This window comes from Panthera uncia, unplaced genomic scaffold (genome assembly GCF_023721935.1).
Source record: "Panthera uncia isolate 11264 unplaced genomic scaffold, Puncia_PCG_1.0 HiC_scaffold_857, whole genome shotgun sequence".
Lineage (NCBI taxonomy): Eukaryota > Metazoa > Chordata > Mammalia > Carnivora > Felidae > Panthera > Panthera uncia.
The window spans coordinates 1-22,302 of NW_026060042.1; the positions used below are offsets into that span (position 1 = coordinate 1).

The 22,302-nt window shown below is 55.3% G+C and overlaps 1 protein-coding gene and 1 long non-coding RNA gene across 3 annotated transcripts; both read right to left on the reverse strand.

Moving 5' to 3' along the window:
- Nucleotides 1–15: 15 nt before the first annotated feature.
- Nucleotides 16–2,159, reverse strand: LOC125918475 (neutral amino acid transporter B(0)-like). Its single transcript, XM_049624466.1, has one exon. The coding sequence runs from the start codon at nt 1,424–1,426 to the stop codon at nt 521–523; it is 906 nt and encodes a 301-aa protein (XP_049480423.1). The 5' UTR covers nt 1,427–2,159; the 3' UTR covers nt 16–520.
- An 11,993-nt stretch (nt 2,160–14,152) lies between these two features.
- On the reverse strand, nt 14,153–17,492 carry LOC125918474 (uncharacterized). 2 transcript variants are annotated; one of them, XR_007456451.1, is made up of 4 exons: nt 17,218–17,492; nt 14,826–14,889; nt 14,633–14,727; nt 14,153–14,487 (listed from the first exon to the last, which is right to left on the reverse strand). It is a non-coding gene; the product is annotated as an uncharacterized LOC125918474 (long non-coding RNA). The 2 variants fall into 2 exon arrangements; XR_007456450.1 differs by having other exon boundaries at nt 14,153–14,727.
- Nucleotides 17,493–22,302: the final 4,810 nt, after the last annotated feature.

Genomic DNA, 22,302 nt, shown 5'->3' on the forward strand with positions numbered 1-22,302 from the left:
TGCCCTCCTCAAAAGGGAAGAACTATTCTTGGGATGGGGCGGGGGGGCGGCGGTGGGGGGAGCAGAGATCAGAAGGCAAAGAGCCTGCTCTCTTTCTAGCCGGTCCCGCTGGCCCCCGCTTCTGGGCCGCCTGGTGTTGGTTCGGGGCGGGGGGGGGCGAGAAATGGAATGGAAAGTCTTTGGAGGTGGCAGGATTTAGCAGGAAGATGTAAAAAGGGAAGTTGCCAGGGCCCAGCCCCGGGCGGGGAAGGGAGGCTGAGAAAAAAACCTGGCTGCGTCCGGGTAACAGGGATGACACATAATATGGGGGAGCCCTGGGACCGGGAAGAGGGCCTGGCAGAGGTCACTCCGATCTCCTCAGGTCCCCTATGAACTCCTCGGGGGTCACAAGCTCTCTGACTCTGGACTCAAATCCTGAGGCCCTGAGCGCCCCCAAATCCCCTCCCAAGTCCCCCCAGAATCCTCTCCCCTCACAGAAAAGCCTCTGTATCCCTTCCCTCCCCCACAAACTCCCCAAGCATTACTTTCTTCCCTCTAGGAGACTTCCTTGTCTTATCACTGTCTTGCAGCGTCCCCAGTTACGTCCCCAGGCGCCCCCATTCGAAGCCTCCTTCCCAAGGGGTCTGTCCTCACTCGCTGGACTCTGACCCTCAAAGGGCCACACCATCACCATCCAGCCCTGGGGCCGGGGTGGGGGGGGGAGTGGGGGGGTCCGGGCTCTGGAGGACTCAAAACCCTCTAGCGTTCGCGTGGTCGCTCCGGCCATCCCTAACACGGGTCCCCTCCCCACGTGGCTTCCCCGCCCCCGCCCCCCCCCCTCGACGACTTCCACCGGGCGGGCGGGGTCTGACCTCACAAGATCCAGGAACGAATCGAGGACCTCCTTGCTGGGGGCCTCTTCCTCTTCCACGGCGCCCGTGGCGCCGACCGAGGCGTTGATGGCGGCGAAGGTGGCGCCCGGCCGCAGGGCCAGCGCCAAGCCCACGCCGAGCGCGGACGCCAGCAGCGTGGTGACCAGGAAAAAGAGCAGCGCCCAGGCGCCCAGGCGGCCGAGCGCGCTCGAGTCCAGGCTGGAGGCGCCGCCGATCAGGCTGCACACCACCAGCGGCAGGATGATCATCTTCAGCAGGCGCAGCAGCAGCTCGCCGGGGAAGGCGAAGGCCGCCAGGCGCGCGGGGCCCAGCGCTAGCGCGCCACCCGCCCCCGAGACCCCCAGCCCCAGCGCCACGCCTGCCACCACGGCCGCCACCGTCAGCAGCACCAGCAGGTTGGCGCGAAGGCAGCGGCGCACCCGCTCCCGGGAACCGCAGCAGCGGCCTCCTGCCGGGTCGGGGTCCTCTTTAGGGAGCAACGTCGGGGCACCGTTCCCGGTGGGCTCGGCCGCCTCGAACCCCTTGGGCTCTCCGCGCGGGGGATCGGCCACCATGTTGGAACGCCCCCCGGAGTTCTGCGGCGTCTGGAAGCTGCGAGCGCTTGGGGGGCTCCTTCCCGGAACGCCGACGTTCCTTAGAACGGAGAGTTTTGTAACACAGCCTGGAGGCTGGAACTTTGGAAGGTTCCTTGGAGTTGGGAGTTCACGGCGCCGAGGTTCCTTGGCTCGTGGAAGCTGGAGTGTCTGAGATCCCGAAGCTGGGCGCCGAGGCTCCTCTGCTCTCCCAGGTTGTGTCCTGCGCCCGAAACCCCTGGGTTTCTCGGCCCTAGGGATGGGAATACAGGAGTGTATCAGGCTGGGACAGGGGGTCTTGGGCTCTGGAAGGCTGAAGGCGTCCAAGTGGCAGAGGTCCTCAAGAGGCCACGTCCCGGTAGCGCCGATCCGGGAGGCAGGGATCCGGGGCGCCGGGGTCCTGGAAACGGAGGCTGGGAAGCTTGAACCTGGGGGACGGGAGACAAGAGCTCCAGGAAGAGGGGAGCTAGGCTTTTGCGTCTGGGAGGGGAGATCCGAGCCCCTGAGTGCGGAAGGCTGCGGTCCGGGACCCCGGGAGGTAACGGCCACCGATCCCGGGGGCAGCTCGCGGGCGCGCCGCGTGGCTCTGAGCCCGCACGGCGGAAGCTGCGAGAATTAAGGGCAGGGGCGAGGCTTGAGAAGGCGGGCAGCGAACGGCGGGCGCCGATTGGCGGCAGTGTTTAATGGGCCATTCTGCGAGCGAGAGGTGGGGCTGAGGCCAGAGTGGGGCCAATCAACCGTAGAAGGCAGACTAACAAACTCTCTATCGAGGGGCGGGGACACTGGGGGGACGGGGACGGGGGCGGGGCCCTGTTGGGGGGGGGCCTAACGAGGGAGGCTTTTTTTTTTTTTTTTTTTCCCGCCAAAGGAATCGCGATGCAGGTAGGGGCCGTTGACCTACAGCAGTTCCCTGGCTTGAGGGTCTCTAGAAAGTGCAAGTGGTCGGCAGGTGGCTCAACCCAGCTGCGACGGCTCCTCCCTGAGTCCAGTCTTTCGTCGCCTCTCGGAGCTCAAGTTCCTCGAATGTAAAATGCAGATTAGGAAAAGCTCATCCCACCCATGATTGGCGTTAAGATTTCAATTAGATGGAGTTATTTATTCAATAATGTTAACAAGGAAAACAAATAAAACGTTCCCGGGGCGCCCGGCGGGCTCAGTGGGTGGAGCCTGCCTGCGACTCTTCATCTCCGGGTTGTAGGTTCGATCCCTACGTTGGGTGTAGACATTACCTAAAAATAAAATCTTAAAACACGGTTTTAAAATAAATATTCCCAGGGGCGCCTGGGTGGCTCAGTCGGTTAAGCGTCCGACTTCGGCTCAGGTCACGATCTCGCGGTCCGTGAGTTCGAGCCCCGCGTCGGGCTCTGGGCTGATGGCTCAGAGCCTGGAGCCTGCTTCCGATTCTGTGTTTCCCTCTCTGTCTGCCCCTCCCCCGTTCATGCTCTGTCTGTCTCTGTCTCAAAAATAATAAAATAAACATTAAAAAAATTTTTTTAAATAAAATAAAATAAATATTCCCAGTTCAGAGCCCGACGCTTATCAATAACGGCAGTTCCCATATTAGGGTGGTAATCCGCTCACCCCTGGGTATGCAATTCGTAATTCACTCGTTGAAAATTAGAATCCACTCTAATGTGCTAATGATTTCACAAACGCTTTCACCAAATATTTCCCCCCACATTTTATTATGAGAAATGTCAAACATACAAAAAAATTGTAAAGTATCTTGCGGTGAACATCCGTATCTACAATTATTTCATCAAATTTCTCCGTCGTGTGTATTATCCATATTATAGGCATAGATGTCAGTATCTCGTCTATATTATTTCTATCCACTTATCTCCCAATCCATTCATCCATTCACTTTTTAAACTTCATTTTGCTTAATTTTTTTTGTTGTTGTTGTGTATTTATTTTAGAGCCCTAAAAAAAATATGGTCTGGGCTCCGACCAGCCCCGGGTGCTGCTGGTGAGTTCTCCCTCCTGGTCACCACCAGCCCTAGACCCAGACCCACTTGGGAAGGAGCTTTGAGAACTGTCTTTGCGAACACATCTGCGGGATCTCAGCCAGTGGGGCCAGGCTGAGCTGAGATCTGCCCAGGCTCTGAAGCACGTGCCACCCCAGGCACGTGTGGCCTTGCGGACCTCCTACCTGTGTTTCTCAGACACTCTGCGTTCCCAAATCTTCCCTCCTCCACTGCTTTAGAAAGCCCCCACCCCCTTCTCACTCTTAACAGGCTGAAGTTATTTTCATTTAACAAACTCCTGCTCAGCTCCTGGCCTTGGCTGTGCGCGAGAAAGTGTGGGCGCTAAAGCTACCGAGGCATGGGTTCGAATCCGGCCTCCGCCACTTGCCGGCAGGTGCAAAGCCCTGAGGCGGCAGGAAGAGAGGCTTCCGCCCCGTTAGAGATGCTGTCGGACGTTATCTTGTCGCCACTAATCCTCGAGACCTCAAGCTCCGGTTTTTCTGATTTGGGAGCTGATGGAGGAATGGGGTTTGCTCTGGCCCAAACCCCCTACCTGGGCAGGGAATTTGATCGCGGGTGTCCCTGACCCTAGGCTGCGCCCTCAACCCCTATGGGACACTATGGCTACCCCTGCGCGTGGCTCCTCCCGTAAGCAGAGGCATTTCTGTCGAGGGACCATCATCTATTCTGAGCACAATGTCAGGCTCTGTGATGGATGGTGCTAGGGCCCTGTCCTGCGGGGACTCACAGGACAAGTGGGGAGACCACTCATCCCCAGAAGGTGATGACAGAGAGAGCAGGGCTGGGATGGGCAGCCCAGAAGGGATGCTTGACGCAACGTGGGGCTCGGGGAAGGCTTCCCGGAGGAGGAGACATCCCGGCTGGGATAGCAAAGAGTTGGACCAAGCCCAGGGAGAGGGTATTCCGGGCAAAGGGACCGGAACCTGCAAAGCCCCAGACTGGAGAAGAGCTCAGAATGTTCCCAGGCGTGGCCCTGACTTAGTCACTCCACCCTCTGAATGGCCCCAGTGGCTTCCCTCGGGACAAAGTCCAAATTCTCCGGCTGGGCATCTGTCTGTCCAGCGATTCATTCCCTCAGTCAGTCAACAAACCACAGCCACAGAGCAGAACACAGAAGAGCCGTCAAATAAGGCAAGACAGATGGGGACCTGGGTGGAGGGCAGGCTTCAGAAATAAATCCGGTGTCCAGAAATATTGTTGAAGAGGAAAACACGAGGGGTGAGAGAAGGCGCAGAGGACCGGGCCCCGCGCCTTCTGTGGGGGAAAACAAGTATTTCCCCGCCTCTGTCTCGAATGCACTGACATCTCTTGCAGGGTGTCACAGAAGCTGCCCGGAGTGGCTGCTTTCAGAGAGAAAAGCGTGGCTTTGCGGTTCAGCATGAGCGCTGGGGCTCACCCAGCTGCCAAACGGAGACAGCAGCAGCGGCGTCTGGCCTCAGAGATCACGGAGGGACCAACCAAGGTCACGTCTACCGAGTGCTCTGGTCGGTGGCCGGCCAACTGCAGCCCTCATGGGATTCTAAGCTGGGATGACCTCTTGAGATCAACATTTTATCTAAGGCCAAAGTGGAAAAGGGCTTTTTCCATATCTTCCCTCGGACACAGACGCCCAGGCTGGTGCTCCCCACCCAAGAAGCGTTCGGGTGTCAGGGCAACTGGGCAAACAGAGCCTGAGAGGAAGCAGGTGGGACCTGGCAGCTGAGTTTCAGGTGCGGCGGCTGCAGGTGGCCAGGCTGGGGGGGGGGGGGGGCGGGGAGGCAGGGAAGCTTCTGGCAGCCTTCCTGGTGAGCGGGGCCCTGGGGATGGAGACGTGGCCCAGGCTGGTTGGGCAACATGGGCAAGGGCCAGCCTGCGCCCAGGCCCTGCTCTTGAATTTCAAGTGTGGGGGTGCCAGATGGGGAGGCAAGATGGTGGGGAGGAGTCTCCAGGACTCAGGGGACCCTGGAACTCAAAGTTGCCCCGAACGTTCGGGAAGTACGGGGTGGGTCTGGGCCAAGAGGGGAAGGTTTGAGGGTTTGGTCCAGGATTGGCCAGTGGAGCGTCCCCACCCCTTCCCCTCCTCAGGCTTGGAGAGAAAAGTATACCAACTAGTCCCAGCCAGCCTTCCTTCCCCCCCCACCCCCAAGCCTCCCACCCAGACTAGAATTTCATCATTGGAAAAGAAAAGGCCTGGGGCTCTGGGAAGGAGGTGAGAGGGGCCAGGAGGACGCTGGGCGGAGGGGTGTGGCATCTGCACCGAGCACGGAGCAGGGAGGGCCTTCCTGGCCTCAGTCTGCCGCCCGCGAAATGGGTATTGTTTGGCTCCGTGAGAGGGCGGGGTATCTGACAGCTGGAGGGACCGGGTTGACTTCGGGGGGCATCCGCCACCTCCCTCAGACCTGTGATCGGGAGCCCCCAGAGGATGCGGCCTCTGCTCCTCCCTCAGATTTGCATTCATGTGTTCGGCAAACTTTTTCTGAGAAGTTCAGTCTGGGAAGTGAGGCCAGGGACAGTTTCCTGGACGAGGGGGCATCTGAGCTGAACTGTGAAGGACGTCAGAGCTGACCAGCCAAGGAAGGAGGGAAAGGGGAAGGGCAGAGGACACAGCCCGGGCAGAAAGACCTGGAAGTGAGGAATTTATGAAACTAAGAAGAGTTCCATCTGGAAACTGCCAAAAAATGAGGCCCGGCGGGGGCGCCTGGGTGGCTCCGTCGGTTGAGCGTCTGGCTCTTGATTTCGACTCGGGTCGTGATCTCACGGTTCTCACGGTTCGTGAGATCGAGCCCCATCTCTGCGCTGACATCAGGGCGCCTGCTGGGGATTCTCCCTCTCCTTTTCTCTCTCTTCTCCTGCTCTCTCTTTCTCTCTCTCTCTCTCTCTCTCTCAAAAGGAATACATACACATTAAAAAAACAAAGTCTTAAAAAAAAAAGACTTTAGTCAAAATCATTCATTTAATTCAGTTTAAAGGCAGCGGGGTCCTGCTGCGGTCACAGGGGTGGCCAAGGGGGTTCCACTCTGTCCTCAGGGAGTCTTAGTAACCACATCATGTGCTTCCGTTGCATGTTGACAGACAGATTCCCGGCCCTGAGGCGAAACAGAAGGAAGTAAAATCCTACCACAACCCCAGAAGAAGAGAACGAGAATATCAGCGGCCGGTCCTCAAGATTCTAGAATTGCACTCCTTTGATGGGAGTGCTTAGGGGTTCTTAGCACAGTCTATACATCTGTATTTTCTTTCTTTCTTTTTTTTTTTTTAATGTGTTATTTATTTTTGAGAGAGCGTGAGCAGGGGAGGGGCGGGGTGGGGGGTACAGAAGATCAGAAGAAGACTCTGTGTTGAAAGCAGAGAGCCCCATGCAGGGCTCGAACTCGTGCAGCGTGAAATCCTGACCTGAGCCGAAGTCGGCCGCTCAAGGGACCGAGCCACCCGGGCGCCCCTCCAGATCTGTATTTTCCAACCTCAGGTGTTAACCTACTAGGCATAAAACAGTGAGTCTCAAGCAGTCAATCAGAGCATGTGTAAAAATAATTATGGTTTCCTGGTATTTTAACTTAACTGTGGGCGCGCACCTGTTCACACACATACTGTGTTGCCGATAAAATATGAATTCTGTTGTGCATCAAGTGAGGTAAATTGGACACACTTTGAAAAAATTAAAAAAAAATTTTTTTTAACGTTTATTTATTTTTGAGACAGAGACAGAGCATGAACGGGGGAGGATCAGAGAGAGGGAGACACAGAATCCAAAGCAGGCTCCAGGCCCTGAGCTGTCAGCACAGAGCCCGACGCGGGGCTCGAACCCACGAACCGTGAGATCGTGACCTGAGCCGAAGTCGGACGCTCTACCGACGGAGCCACTCAGGCGCCCCAAATCGGAAACACTTTGAAAAACACTGGTCTTGGGGCGCCTGGGTGGCTCAGTCGGTTAAGCGTCCGACTTCAGCTCAGGTCACAATCTCGCGGTCCGTGGGTTCGAGCCCCGCGTCGGGCTCTGGGCTGATGGCTCAGAGCCTGGAGCCTGCTTCCGATTCTGTGTCTCCATCTCTCTCTGCCCCTCCCCCATTCATGCTCTGTCTCTCTCTGTCTCAAAAATAAATAAAAACATTAAAAAAAAATTAAAAAAAAAAAAAAAAAACACTGGTCTGCGGCCCCCTACCCAATCGTCTCCCCATCTTTTTCTCACACAAACTTCTCTTTGCTTTTAGCCAAGATTTTCTCATGCCAACCCAGGGATCCCCTGTGTCCTCCAGACCCCCAGTCTGGGTCACGTGTCCCTCCAAGCTCCTCCAGTCCCTCGAGTCTCCCATCCCAGCCCTGCCCACTCTGGATGGTCACTGGGGATAGGTCTGTCCCCTCCATTGGGCTGGAGGGTGGGGGCGTCTTCACCGCCGAGTCCCCCACATTGCCCTGCACGGGGCCAGGGCGCACAGTAGGGCCTCTGGGAATGTGGTCTGACTCTTTCAGAAACGGGAAGGAAAGGAAGGAGGCAGGACACTTGGGTACACCGGAGCCAAAAGACTCGGGGCCTTCAGGCATCCAGGCCTGCCTGGGAAGCCGCAGCCTGGGGCCCTGAGACTCGCCCAGACCTTCCCTTCCTACCTTTCTAGTTATTTATTTTAAGAGCCAGCTTGTCTGGGCTGCTCTGCCCCGCCCCCGCCCAGCTGCAGGCTGTCAGGTCTCTGCGGCTTGTGGTGCAACAGTAACTCTCGGGTTTCTGGGCCTTTAAGGCCCAGAGAGAGGGTGCTGCCCTCCTTACTTCTCCCCACACCCAGTTAAGGTCCTGGGAGCTGGTTCCCAGGCCAGCTGCCCCCTACCACCACTCCTGGGCCTGCCCCGGGACCCCACCGCTGCCTCAGAGCTTGGGTGACCTGGATGGAAAGGCATTGGATGCTTTCAGGGAGTCAGGATAGGATAATGGTCAAGGGTGTGGGGTCAAGGGTACGGGGCAGCGACAAGGGCCCTCCCACTTCTTAGCTGACCTTGGGCGAGGGATTCTACCTCTGAGCCTCATGTCCTCAGCTCTGAAGCAAGATGAAAGTCGTATTTACCCCCAGGGTGGCAGGAGAATTAAATAAAACCAGGTGGCTGCAAAAGAGAGGCCTTGGCCATGTGATAAGAGGTCAGTATATGGCAGATTAGTCTATCAGTATATCAGATTATTAGCTTTTCCCTTTATTTATTTTTTTTAACATTTATTTATTTTTGAGACACAGAGAGACACAGCATGAACGGGGGAGGGGCAGAGAGAGAGGGAGACACAGAAACGGAAGCAGGCTCCAGGCTCTGAGCCATCAGCCCAGAGCCCGACGCGGGGCTCGAACTCGCGGACCGCGAGATCGTGACCTGAGCCGAAGTCGGAAGCTTAACCGACTGAGCCACCCAGGCGCCCCTAGCTTTTCCCTTTAGAGATCCCTGGTCAGACGTTCGCCAAGCCATACCCCCCTGGGGGCGGGGGGCGTCTGAGGCGAATCCAAAGGAACATGGCCTTGGGACACCTGGGTGGCTCATTTGGTTGGGCGGCCCACTTCGGCTCAGGTCATGATCTCATGACCTTGGGGGTCATGAGATCTTGGGGGCTTGGGGGGTCGAGCCCCGCGTCAGGCTCTGTGCTGACCGCTCGGAGCCTGGAGGCTGCTTCCGATTCTGTGTCTCCCTCTCTCTCTGCCCTTCCCCCCGCTCTCAAAAATAAAATAAACATAAAAAAAAAACAAATTAAAAAAAAAGGAACATGGCCTCGTCAGGAGCTAATTCAAAGGGTAAATGATCACGCAGCCTGTTCACGGTGACTATGTGGGTGTCATCTCTGAAGGCAGCCGGCGCGAAGGACCAGGACGTTGTGAGTCTGGAGTTTTTGTCACCTCCAGCCCCCTGAGGCTAGGGCAGCCCCTGAGTATCAAGTGCTGTCCCCACCTGTGCGGCTGGCCAGCTGGGTCCCCGGAGAAACGTCCAAAGAGCTACCGCTTTACTTTCTGAGAAGAGTGTGAGGCCAGTGACCTGGCTTTGAGGGGGGTCAGGATTTGCACTGGAGCTTGAGGTGACGGGGCATCTGAGTTCATCTGAGTTCTGATTAACAGGCTCTGGGCAAAGTCCCCCCCCCCCCCCCCCCGGGTTGGGGGGGGGGGAGGACTGTGAAAGATGTTGCCACCTTGACCTCAAGTAATGCTCAGTTACCATTTGAGGGCCTATTAGAGACCAGTGGGTCCGATCCCCTCGTGGTACAGACAAGGAAACCGAGTCACAAAGTCCCCCAGGGCATTACTGGCCAAGCCAGAGAAGCCATCACCGGGGATGGAGATGGGGTATCAGGCCGGGAAGAGCGGAGGGCACAAACATCCAGAATAGCCAGAGAAGTCCGAGAAGGACATCAAGATACCTTCCATCCGTTTTATTTTTTTACCCCAAGGCACCAAGTTAAAAAAAACATACTTAAAAAAAAACAAAAACAAAAACAAAAACAAAACAAAAAAAAACGTACTTAAAAAATAAATAAATAAGGGGCGCCTGGGTGGCTCAGTCGGTTGAGCGTCTGACTTTGGCTCGGGTCACGACCTCACGGTCCATGTGTTCGAGCCCCGCGTCGGGGTCTGTGCTGATGGCTCAGAGCCTGGAGCCTGCTTTGGATTCTATGTCTCCCTCTCTCTCTGTCCCTCCCCCTGCTCACACTCTGTCTCTGTCGCTCTCAAAAATAAAGAAACATAGAATTTTTAAAATAAATATACATTTAAAAAAAATTTTTGGGGGGGGGGTGAAACCGACACAACATGAAAATCAACCGTTTTCAAGCAAACAATTCAGCGCCATTCAGCACAATGCCAGTGTTGTGCAACCACCACCTCTGTCTAGTTCCAAATCATTTTTGTCACCTCCCCCAGCCCCTGCCGAGGAAACCCGTGCCCATTAAGCAGTGACTCCCCATCCCTGCCCCCGGGTGCCAACACCAGTGATCCGCGTTCTGTTTCCGTGGATTTGCCTCTTCTGGGGATCGTTCGCACAAACGGAACCGCACAGTAGGTGGTCGCGACGGTCTGAGTGTGCGTGTCACCCCCAAGTTTATATGTAGAAACCCTCACCCCCCGCAGGGGCGCCTGGCTCAGTAGGCTGAGCGTCCGACTCTTGATTTCGGCTCAGCTCATGACCTCACAGTCTGCGAGTTCGAGCCCTGCACTTTGGGATTCTCCGCGTCCCTCTCTCTTTGCACCTCCCTCCTTTCTCTCTCTCTCTCTCTCTCTCAAAAAAAATTTAAAAAAATTAAAAAAAAAAGAGGCTCCCAAAAGCATCGTCGCCCCTTCTGCCACGCGAGGCGACGAGTCTGTTACCAGAACGGGGCCCCCACCTGCCCACGCCATGCCATCAGGCCCCCCGATCTCCGACTTCCAGCCTCTAGAACAGCGAGCCATAAATTTCTATCATTGACGAGCCATCCGGTCTGCGGCATTTTGGTAAAGCAGCCCGAGCACACCATGATAGTGAATTTGACATTGGACTTCTTTCAATTAGCAACCCGTAGTTTGATGTAATCATTACCAACCATTGAACCCTTACCAAATCCTGGGTGCTTCCGGGACGGCACATGTCTTAACCTGTTTGAGCCTCTCAACAAGCTGCCAAAATTACCCTTATTGTGACAGTCCCGTAAACAGAGGTACAGAGAGGCGGCCGGCCCCGCCCAGGGTTCACGCAGCCGGTGAGTGGCCGCACCGAGACCTTTTTCCTTCTCCTTTTACTTTATATTCTATCGGATTATTATTCTTAGCATCTTTGGCCTTCTTACTTTTCACGCCGTGGTAAAATATACATAACCTGAGGGGCGCCTGGGTGGCTTAGTCAGTTAAGCGTCCGACTTCGGCTCAGGTTACCAATCTCACAGCTTGGGGGTTCGAGCCCCGCGTCGGGCCCCGAGCTGACCGCCTGGAGCCTGCTTCGGATTCTGCGTCTCCCCTTCTGCCCCTCCCCTGCTCACGCTCGCTCTCTCTCTCTCTCAAAAAATAAGTACACATTAAAAAAATTTTTTTTAAATATACGTAACATGTTGTGGACTCTTTTTTTTTTTAACGTTTATTTATTTTTGAGACAGAGAGAGACAGAGCATGAACGGGGGAGGGTCAGAGAGAGGGAGGCACAGAATCTGAAACAGGCTCCAGGCTCTGAGCTGTCAGCACAGAGCCCGACGCGGGGGCTCGAACTCACGGACCGCGAGATCATGACCTGAGCCAAAGTCGGAGGCTTAACCGACTGAGCCACCCAGGCGCCCCTGGACTCTTTTAATCATTCGAAAGAGTACAATCCAGTGGCGTTGACACACTCACGGTGTGGCCATCAGCACTACCCGGTTCCAACCCGGTTTTCATCACGCCAAAGAACAGGCAGGATCCGAACGCGGGATTTCTACCTCCAGAGCCGAGGCAGGTGCTCCCCCTCAGCCTCTCGCTCGAGGAATTTCGCAAGTGGGCAAGAACTCCTCCCGTCTTGGGAGTCAGGCCCGCAGATCGATCGGTAGCTACGGATCGTTTCCCGGGCTCCGCCAGGATCTGGGTTCTAGCACCGGGGCGGGCACACCCCACACCGGGCTCCTCTCGCTGCCGGGAACCTTGTCACCGCCTCCAGCCCCTCGCCTCCTGTGACCACGAGGGGGGACCCCTAAAGGGTGCCAGCGCGGAAGAGAACAGAACTGACGGGTCGAGATGGGCCTCGTGGCATCGTTCGAGCCCCCTGAAGCCAGCTATGCCTGAAGCCAGCCAACTGGACGACTTTTCACTCCGATGGGCCGACCCGTTTCTGATTTTGCGGAAGACGGAGGCGATAAGGATCTCGGGCCCCTGACGTAGAAAGAGACCGAAGCGATCCCGTAAGAGTCAGTCGGCTCTAGGGCTCTGGGGGTAAACTCCCGGAGAAGGGGAAGGCGGCAGAAAACAAGAGCGGGTGGGAACACGGCCCATCTCAGGGGACAGACAGCAGGTTATCAAGGTGGCTTGGAATGTGCGATTTACAAGGGGTCGTGGTCATGAGGGAGCATAACGCAGGCTGAGGGCAAAATACAAGCTAGTACCCCTCCCGCCCCCAGGTGGGATCCGTGTGATATTCTTTGGACACCCCCGGGCTCCCCGAGAACAAACGAAAGGGGTTTCAGTGCTTGCCATGGTGACCTGGGAAACTAAGGCAAATGAAGAGTTAAATCGCCTTACTGCCTCCAGCCCATTGGCACATCCTTGAAACGGGCAGAATGACCTCCTTCTAGGAGCTCAGCTGCCTCGATGAGGACACTTTGCGGGGGGACAAAAGAGAATCTTAGCTTAATATTATCCTGACCCCCCCAGGATCCCGTGAGTCCACTTGAACGTAGCAAAATGCCTTTGGAAACTTCCTTTATGTCCACTCCCCCAAGATATGTGTTGGCAATCATACTCCCAGCTGACGGCCCCTGATAGCCATCTGAAGGGTCAGACGACTGAGGTTTTACTAAACGGTAATCAATGACGTTTTCCTAACCCGGCGAGCCCCTCAAAGTCCTGGAAACCTTGCTTCCGAAATACCTGAGAGACTTCCTCTATCCCTGATCCCCTCCCAACCTGAGGAGATAGAATCAGTTACCTGTCACGACCCCAGAGTAGCTCTCCCCGCCCACGGGGTCCTGTCCCCGGGCTTTAATAAAATCCCCTGTTTGCACCAAAGACGTCTTCAAGAATTCTTTCTCGGCTGTCGGCTCCAAACCCCACCATCACCCCCAAAACCCCATCATCGGTGGGGTCGTGATGCAACAACCTTCCTGTCACAAGACAGAGGGACAGGCCCCAACGCTGAAGGACCGGGGCCTTGGGAGAATCAGGCAGCCAGAGCCATCCAAGAGTTTAAGCCTCAGGGGCGCCTGGGTGACAGGTAACTCGGTCGGTTACGCGTCCGACTTCGGCCCAGGTCATGATCTCACGGTTCGTGAGTTCGAGCCCTGCGTCGGGCCCTGTGCTGACAGCTCAGAGCCTGGAGCCCGCTTGGGATTCTGTGTCTCCCTCTCTCTCTGCCCCTCTTCTGCTCCTGCTTTCTCTCTCTGTCTCTCTCTCTCAAAAATAAATACACATTAGGGGCGCCTGGGTGGCGCAGTCGGTTAAGCGTCCGACTTCAGCCAGGTCACGATCTCGCGGTCTGTGAGTTCGAGCCCCGCGTCAGGCTCTGGGCTGATGGCTCGGAGCCTGGAGCCTGTTTCCGATTCTGTGTCTCCCTCTCTCTCTGCCCCTCCCCCGTTCATGCTCTGTCTCTCTCTGTCCCAAAAATAAATAAAAAAAAAAAAACGTTGAAAAAAAAAATAAATACACATTAAAAAAAAAATAGTACACAACTTTACAGGAAAAAAAGAAAAAAGAGCCTAATCTCTCTGCATTACAACGGCGAGCTGGCAAATAGTTAACCACTGGCTCTTTGGGGGAGGAAACAGCCCTGATTTGCAGGTTACCGATTTCGAATATGACCTTGTCGAAAGCGGAGATCGGAAGAAATACACAGTAGCCCCGGTTAAGCGTCCAGCTCCGGATCTCAGCTCAGGCCTTGATCTCAGGCTCGTGAGTTCAAGCCCCGGGTGGGGCTCCAGGCTGGGCGCGAAGCCTACTTAAAACAAAACCACAGACACCAATGGCCCACACGTTAGGGAGTGTTTCTACCGTGCGGACAAGAAAGACATAAATAATCTCTGGAGCAGAGATTAGCCTCCTCGTTACGGAGCGACACATGTTGACCACCGATCGTCTTTGTGTTTAATGTAATTTATTTCATCGCGAGTGCACATCATTTCATTTCCGGCAACTGGCCAAGTTTAACGACAGGCTTGCAAAATTCCCGAAAGTTTGGCAATCAGCTCTCCCAGATGGTTACGAGCCAGCCCCAGCGCACCAGGGAGACATCTCCCAGATGAGAAAGAGAAAGCCAACTTTCGGACAAGTCGCTACAAGGCCGTGTCTGGGCCTCAGTCTTCTCGCCGAAGAGTGAGCCCCGCTCTTCAGCTTCGCGGCTCCTTTCCGGATGTGGAACGCTTCAGGCTCCTACCTCAGGGCCTTTGCACGTGCTGTCCCCCCGCCGCTGTTTGCATCCCTGCCCCCAGATAACCAAGGATATGGGAAACAAAGGCGGAAAGAAAGGTAGATGAGGTCGCATTTCCTCATAACCCCACAGCCCACTGAGAGATAGCTACTTGAGATCGAGTACTGAAGTTTATTTTGAGAAAAAGCATACTCACACAAACACGCGTGAGGGGCACAGAGAGAGGAAGAGAATCCCCCGCGGGGGGTCGGGAGGGGGGGGGCTCGATCTCAGGAACCGTGAGCTCCTGACCTGAGCAGAAACCAAGAGTCGAACCCTTAAGGACCAAGCCATCCAGGGACCCCAACTCCCAACATCCGACCCACTACGTAATGTTAACATGTACTTACTTTGTCGATCTACTGTCTTCCCCACTTGGAATGTCAACTCCCTTTTCCGCTGGAGCCCCAGGGCCTAGAACGGTACCCGGCATACAGTAGGCGCTCAATACGCAAGTGTTGAATAAGTGAATATATTCTTTTTTTTTTTTTTTTAAGGAGGCTCTACGACCAACGTGGGGCTCGAACTCACAACCCCGAGATCGAGAGTCACCGGCTCCAGCGACTGAGCCAGCCAGGCGCCCCTGAATGTACCCTTACGTTTAAAAAAAAAGGGGGGGGGTGCCTGGGTAGCTTGGTCGGTTAAGCTTCCGACTTCGGCTCAGGTTATGATCTCACAGTCCGTGGGTTCGAGCCCCGCGTCGGGCTCTGTGCTGACAGCTCAGAGCCTGGAGCCTGTTTCGGATCTGTGTCTCCCTCTCTCTCTGCCCCTCCCCTGTTCATGCTCTGTCTCTCTCTGTCTCAGAAATAAATAAAAAAAAAAAAAAAAAAAAGGGGGGGGGCAGGATCATGTGAATTACCTCCATAGCATTTCACCAGCTGTATTTACTTACATATGATCGACTATCTCTGGGAAAAAACCCAAGAAACTGGTGGCCCCAGGCCCCCCCCCCACCCGGAGGGGCCCCGGGGGGAAGGGAAGGCTTTCACTGCATCCCCCTCCTGTGCTTTTAGAGATTTGTGCCTTTAATTACCTATTAACATTTTTTTCAAGTGTTCTATAAAAAGTACTGCCTCGGGCTGCTGTGGGGAACAGGGATGGAGGAGGGTGAGCGCGGGCTGCGAGGAGGCTGGGGCAGTGACCCGAGAGCGGGGACTGGACAGGGCTGCCAAGCCCTCATCGCCTGTTCCAGAAGGTCCCGCCACGGAATGTTCTGCACGAAGCCCTTAGGGGCACTGGGAGGCGAGGCTTGTCCCTCAGACCCGGCCCTCTTGGCCTGGCCTCTGCAAGCCAGCCGCAGGGCCTCCCCAAAAGGCACTTTGGCCACCTCTGTCCCCGCACCAAAGGATCCCCATAAGACCCACCGCCTCCAACTGTCCAGGGGATCAAAGCTGCGAATCCTTGGGGCGCCCGGGTGGCTCAGTCAGTGGAGCGTCCCACTTCGGCTCGGGTCACGATCTCGCGGTGTGGGGGTTCGAGCCCCGCATCAGGCTCTGTGCCGACAGCTCAGAGCCTGGCGCCTGCTTCGGAGTCTGTGTCTCCCTCTCTCTCTCTGCCCCTCCCCTGCTCATGCTCTGTCTCTCTCTCTCTCCCTCTCTCTCAAAAATAAATAAACCTTTAAAACAACAACAGCAACTCTGAATCCTTCATACCCCGTCTACAAGGGCAGGAGCACCGGACTGAGTTGCACCCCCAGAGGGAGAGGTCAGCTTCCTTCCTCCACAATGATCTGACAGGCGTCAACTCTTTGTCAGGCACCCGGCCAGGGATCAGGGAGCTGGGGGGTGAAGGGAGGCCTCGGCAGACAAAAAAAAGGAGTCCGTGGAAGTAGGAACAGGGTTTTTGTTGGTTTTTTGTTGTTTTTATTTTATTTTATTTTATTTTATTTTTTTCAACGTTTTTTATTTATTTTGGGGACAGAGAGAGACAGAGCATGAACGGGGGAGGGGCAGAGAGAGAGGGAGACACAGAATCGGAAACAGGCTCCAGGCTCCGAGCCATCAGCCCAGAGCCTGACGCGGGGCTCGAACTCACGGACCGCGAGATCGTGACCTGGCTGAAGTCGGACGCTTAACCGACTGCGCCACCCAGGCGCCCCAGTTGTTGTTTTTTTTTTAAGTTAAATCCTGCAAGAATAATTGGTCTGCGATCTGACTGAGAAGTTGCCCTCCTGGTGAGGAAGTGGGAAGGGAGAAGCAGGAGGAGGGAACAGCGAGCACAATGGCCCAGAGGCTGGGAATGAGCCCAGAGAGTTCAGGAATCAGGAAGAAGGCCAGTGCGGCCGGATTGAAGGGAACGAGGGAAAAGTGTCATCAGATGCAGCTGAAAAGACAGGTCTCCGTGGGAGTCATCGACTCTGTCAGGGGCTTGGTAGCATCCCCTCCTCCGGGAAGCCCTCCTTGGCTGCATCAGGTGCCCCCATCCCGATCCTGTTCAACCCGGGCTTGTCACTCTCTAGTCATCGGCCTGTCTCCTGCAATGCCCGGGGTTGGACTGATCACCACGGGTCCCCAGCCCTGTCCAGCACATACCTGGGTACACAGCAGTTGCTCGGTAAATGACGAGGGTGCATGGAGCAAGCTGAGGGCACAGCACAGGCCAGCAGCAGCCCCTCCCCCAGGCGGAACACGTGTGATAGTCCCCGGACACCCCCGGGGCTCCCCACGAACAAAGGAAGGGGGTTTAAGTGCTTGCCGCGGAGATGGGGGAAACTAAGGCAAATGAAGAATTACGTCCCCTTACTGCCTCCAGCCCGTTGGCACGTCCTTGACACGGGCAGAGTGCCCTCCCCCCAGGGGCTCGGCTGCCTCGATGATGACACTTCGCTGGGGGCAAAAGGGAGCCTTGGCGGTCACCTCCAAAGGCTCAGCTTCCGGGTCAGGTGGGCGGGACTAATCCAGCTCTGCCTCCTGGCGGCTGGCTGGCCTAGGAGGGAAGCGAGATGACAGAAGCCATACGGGTAACGGCAAGGGAATTTTGATTATGCTGGTTTTTCCTTCTCATTGGCTTAACATGATCCTGACCCGCCCCCCCCCCCCCCCCCAGGATCCCGTGAGTCCACTTGAACGTGGAAAAAGGCCTTTGGAAACTTCCTTTATGTCCACTCCCCCAAGATACTCCCAGTTTATGGCCCCTGATATCCATCTGAAGGGTCAGACGACTGAGGTTTTACTAAACGGTAATCAATGGCGTTTTCCTAACATAGAGAGCCCCTCAGGGTCCTGGAAACCTTGCTTCCGAAATACCTGAGAGACTTCCTCTATCCCTGATCCCCTCCCAACCCGAGGGGATAGACGAGTTACCTGTCACGACCCCAGAGTGGCTCTCCCCGCCCACGGGGTCCTGTCCCCGGGCTTTAATAAAATCCCCTGTTTGCACCAAAGACGTCTTCGGGAATCCTCTCTTGGCCATCAGCTCCGGACCCCGCGCCCCCCGCCTTCACCCGGAAACTTCATCAGTAAACGCCCCGGGAGGCTGACCTTGGCTGCCTCCCCGTCTCCCCTCAGCCTTGCCTCTTCCTGACCCAGGCCTGCATTCCTGAGCGCCCCATCCGGCTACTGCCTTCCATCCCATCCTCAAAGGCTCCTCTGGGGAGGATTCCCAACAAGGCCAGGGGCCTCTGATGGGCTGCCGTCCAAGGTCAAGGCTCTGAAGTGGTCGGATCAAACACTTCTAGGGCTGCCCTTGGGCCGGGCCAGCGTGGGGAGGCTCAGAGGAGACAGAGATTCCCAGGCGTCGGTGTTCAGGGAAGGAGAATGAAAGGCAGGGTTGAAAGGCAGGGTTGAAAGGCGGGGGTCCCACCCCAGTGACAACACGCGATTTTCAGTTGCTGACTCATTTGGGGCCAGAGGCTGAGCGAATCTTTTTTTTTTTTTTTCTTCCTTTTCCTTTTCAGTTTATTTATTTTGAGAGAGGGAGAGAGAGAGAGAGAACCCCAGGCCGGCTCTGCACTGTCAGTGCAGAGCTCGATGTAGGGCTCGAACTCTCCAACCACACGATCAGACCCGAGTTGAAGCTGGACGCTTAACCGAAGGAGCCCCCCCCCCCCCGCCCCCGCACCAGGCGCCCCATGCTGGGCTAATCTTTAAAAATAATACAATATTGGGGCGCCTGGGTGGTTCAGTCGGTTGAGCGTCCGGGTTCCGCTCAGGTCATGATCTCGCGGTCTGTGGGTTCGAGCCCCGCGTCGGGCTCTGTGCTGACAGCTCGGAGCCTGGAGCCCGTTTCGGATTCTGTGTCTCCCTCTCTCTCTCTGCCCCTCCCCCGCTCTCACTCTGTATCTCTCTCTCTCTCTCTCTCTCTCTCTCTCTCTCTCAAAAATAAAGATGTAAATAAATAAGTAAATAAATAAATAAATACGATATATAGGGCGCCTGGGGGGCTCTGTCAGTTCAGCGTCTGACTTAGGCTCAGCCCATGATCTCGTGATTCGTGGGTTCGAGCCCCGTGTGGGGCTCTGGGCTGACCGCTCGGAGCCTGGAGCCCGCTTCCGATTCTGTGGCTCCCTCTCTCTCTCTGCCCCTCCCCTGCTCGTGCTCTGTCTCTCTCTCTCTCTCTCTCTCTCTCGAAAGTGAAAGCATTAAAAATAAGATTTAAAAAATAATACAATCTATTCACGTCAATGGGTAAGATGTAGTCAGACTGTGTAACTCAGAAGGTTCGAAAGGCCTAAAGGGAAAAGTATTCCATTTTTAGGATTTTCAAAGGAGAGGGGGGAGTACCTTTCAGGTTGGGTGCCGGCAGCTCACAATCTTTTAAACGATATCTGCTGCCCACGCAGGTCCCCTTCCCGGAGGCAACTCTTATTACCAGTTTCACTCAAAATGTTGCTCAAAGGATATTCACTAGGCGCCTACTATGCGCCAGACACTGTCCTAAGGGCTGAGGATATAATAGAGGGGGCTGGGGAGTCCGTATTTTTTAACATTTACTTATTTATTAAAAAATGTTTTTTAATGTTTATTTATTTTTAAGAGAGAGAGAGAGACTGTGAGCGGGGCAGGGGCAGAGAGAGAGGGAGTCACAGAATCCGAAGCAGGCTCCAGGCTCCGAGCGGTCAGCACAGAGCCCGATGCGGGGCTCGAACTCACGACCGTGAGATCATGACCTGAGCTGAAGTTGGACGCTTACCTGACTGAACCCCCCAGGCGCCCCTATTTATTTATTTTTGAGAGAGAGAGAGAGAGAGAGAGAGAGACAGAGGCAGAGTATCCCAAGTAGACTGCACTGCCGACAGAGAGCCCGATGCGGGGCTCGAACTCGTGAACCGTGAGATCGTGACCTGAGCCGAAATCAAGAGTCAGACGCTTCGCCAACTGAGCCACCCAAGCGCTCGGATCAGTATTTTTTTTTTTTTTTAATAGAAAGGTCAGAGAAGATCAAACCGTTTTGAGTGCTGGTGGGGGTGAGCTAGATTCCTAGATGCCAGAGGAGAAGCGGAGGAGAGAGAGGAGCCCGGCTGGAATGTTGTCCATATCTAGGCAAAACAGGAAGGGTCCCCAGGCTCAAGGGCGGCCACAGCGTTTGCCAAAGATAGACACAACAATCTCTCCCATCCCACACGCTCTTACAGTGCGACCTCGACGTGCCTCCCACTGTGTTTTTTTTTTTTTAAGCATATGTGTTTCTCTTGAGAGAGACAGAGACAGTGCGAGTGGGGGAGGGGCAGGGAGACAGGAAGAGAGAGAGAGAATCCCAAGCAGGCTCTACACTGGCAGCGCGGGGCCGACATGGGGCTCGAACTCACGAACCTTGAGATCACGACCTGAGCCCAAACCGGGAGACGGATGCTTAACCGGCTGAGCCACCCGGGCGCCGCGCCCCACCCCCCCCCCACTCCCGCTGAGGGTGTTTTGTGTGAGGGTACGTTCCCTCGCCCTTGACACTGGGCAAAACTTCGCGTCTACGCAGACCAGTAAAGCGAGTGGAGGTGAGGCTTCCGAGGACCAGGTATCTCCCACTTGCTTTTAGGGCACCCGCTCCCGGAACCCAGCCACTTGGCTGTGCGGATGATCAAGGAGCCCACGCCGGGAGGTCCCATAAAGGTATGGCAGCCGTCAGCCCAGCTGAGGTCCCGGCCACCAGCTGCCGGCACCAACTCCTGGACGTCGCGAAGATTCCTCCAGCTGTTTCTGGCTCCCAGCAGGGAGTTGCCTCCCAGGTCTGCCACTCTAGCCGGCCGAGGCCCCAGATATCGGGGCACAGAGACAAGCTGTCCTCGCTGTGCCTCGCTCAAATTCCTGACCTACAGAATCCATGGATGTCATAGAGGGATTTTTTGTTACGCAGCAGTAGATAACTGATACACCGAGTAGTGGGAGGAGGCAAGAGGTAGATGGGTGGGGAGGAGTCTGGGAAGGTTTTCCTCTGGTGGGTTCTCTTCTCTCAGTGATGTAGAAAGCAACGTCCCCACTGAGAGTGGGCAGAAAGGGAGGAGACGTAGGCGTCTGAGCCGTCTAGGAAACAACTCGAGTCCACCGACGAATGAGTGGATAACCCAAATGTCGTAGGTCCACACAAGGGAACATTATTCGCCCTCCATCTTTCCCCGCCTCCATCAGGCTGGTGTGAACGTCCTGGCGGAGGCTTTCGAGAACTCCAGAGCATTAACAATGCCGACGAGGGGAGCATCTGCCAAGTTCTTATTAGGCCACGCTCCAGAGTCATTTTCCAGCTTCTGATTGCGATGACGAAGCCCGATTACACGGAAATCACTGACGATCACGGAGCTGGGAAAATTGCTCTGAAGCTTCCAGACCCGTCCCATTAGTCTGATCTTATTTGCACTGACAAACCACAGCTGGTGTCTCGGACCAAGAGGAAGTAGGACAACAACGTATAGGAGGGAGAGTCCCGGCAGTCTTTCTCGAAGGGTGTAATACGTACGCACAAATAAAATACCTCAGTGGGGGGAAAAAAATGAAAGGAAGTTCTGACGAGGTGGATGAACCTTGAAACATCGCACTGAGTGAAGGAAGCCAGATGCCAGAGGATAAATATTGTATGGTTCCATTCATATGAACTATCCAGAAGAGACAAGTCTATAGAGACCGAAAGAGTGGGGATGGTTGCACAGCATTGTGAATGCGTTGAATGACACTGAAGTTTACCCTTTTATTTTACTTTTTTTTTAATGAAGTTTGTAATGTTTATTTATTCTTGAGAGACAGAGCATGAGTGGGGGAGGGGGAGAGAGAGGGAGACACGGAATCCGAAGCAGGCTCCGGGCTCTGAGCCGTCAGCACAGAGCCCGATGCGGGGCTCGAACCCACGAACCGCCAGATTGTGACCCGAGCCGAAGTCGGCCGCTCAACTGACTGAGCCACCCGGGCGCCCCTATTTTATTTTTTGTAAATGTTTACTTATTTATTTTGAGAGAGAGCGCACATGAGAGAGCACAAGAAGGGAGAGGGGGAGAGAGAGAGAATCCCAAGCAGGCTCTCCCCTCAGCAAGGAGCCTGACATGGGGCACCATCCCACGACCCTAGGATCCTGACTTGAGACACAATCAGGAGTCAGATACTTGGCCAACTGAGCCACCCAAGCCCTGAATTTTACACTTTTCAATGGTTAAAATGATAAAGTTTGTGTTATGCATATTTTTTCTTTTTTTTTTTTTTTAGGTAAGGCCTACACCCAACATGGGGCTTGAACTCACGACCCCAAGATCAAGAGTCGATGCTCGCTCTACCGACTGAGTGACCCAGGTGCCCCTATGTTATGTATCTTTTACAATCTAAAAAAACTTAGGAGTGGGGCACCTGGGTGGCTCAGTCAGTTGAGCGTCCCCCTTCAGCTCAGGTCACGATCGCCCGGTTCGTGGGTTCG

Excerpts from the sequence above, each read along its gene's own strand:
- LOC125918475 (XM_049624466.1), bottom strand. The coding sequence starts at position 1,426 with ATGGTGGCCGATCCCCCGCGCGGAGAGCCCAAGGGGTTCGAGGCGGCC.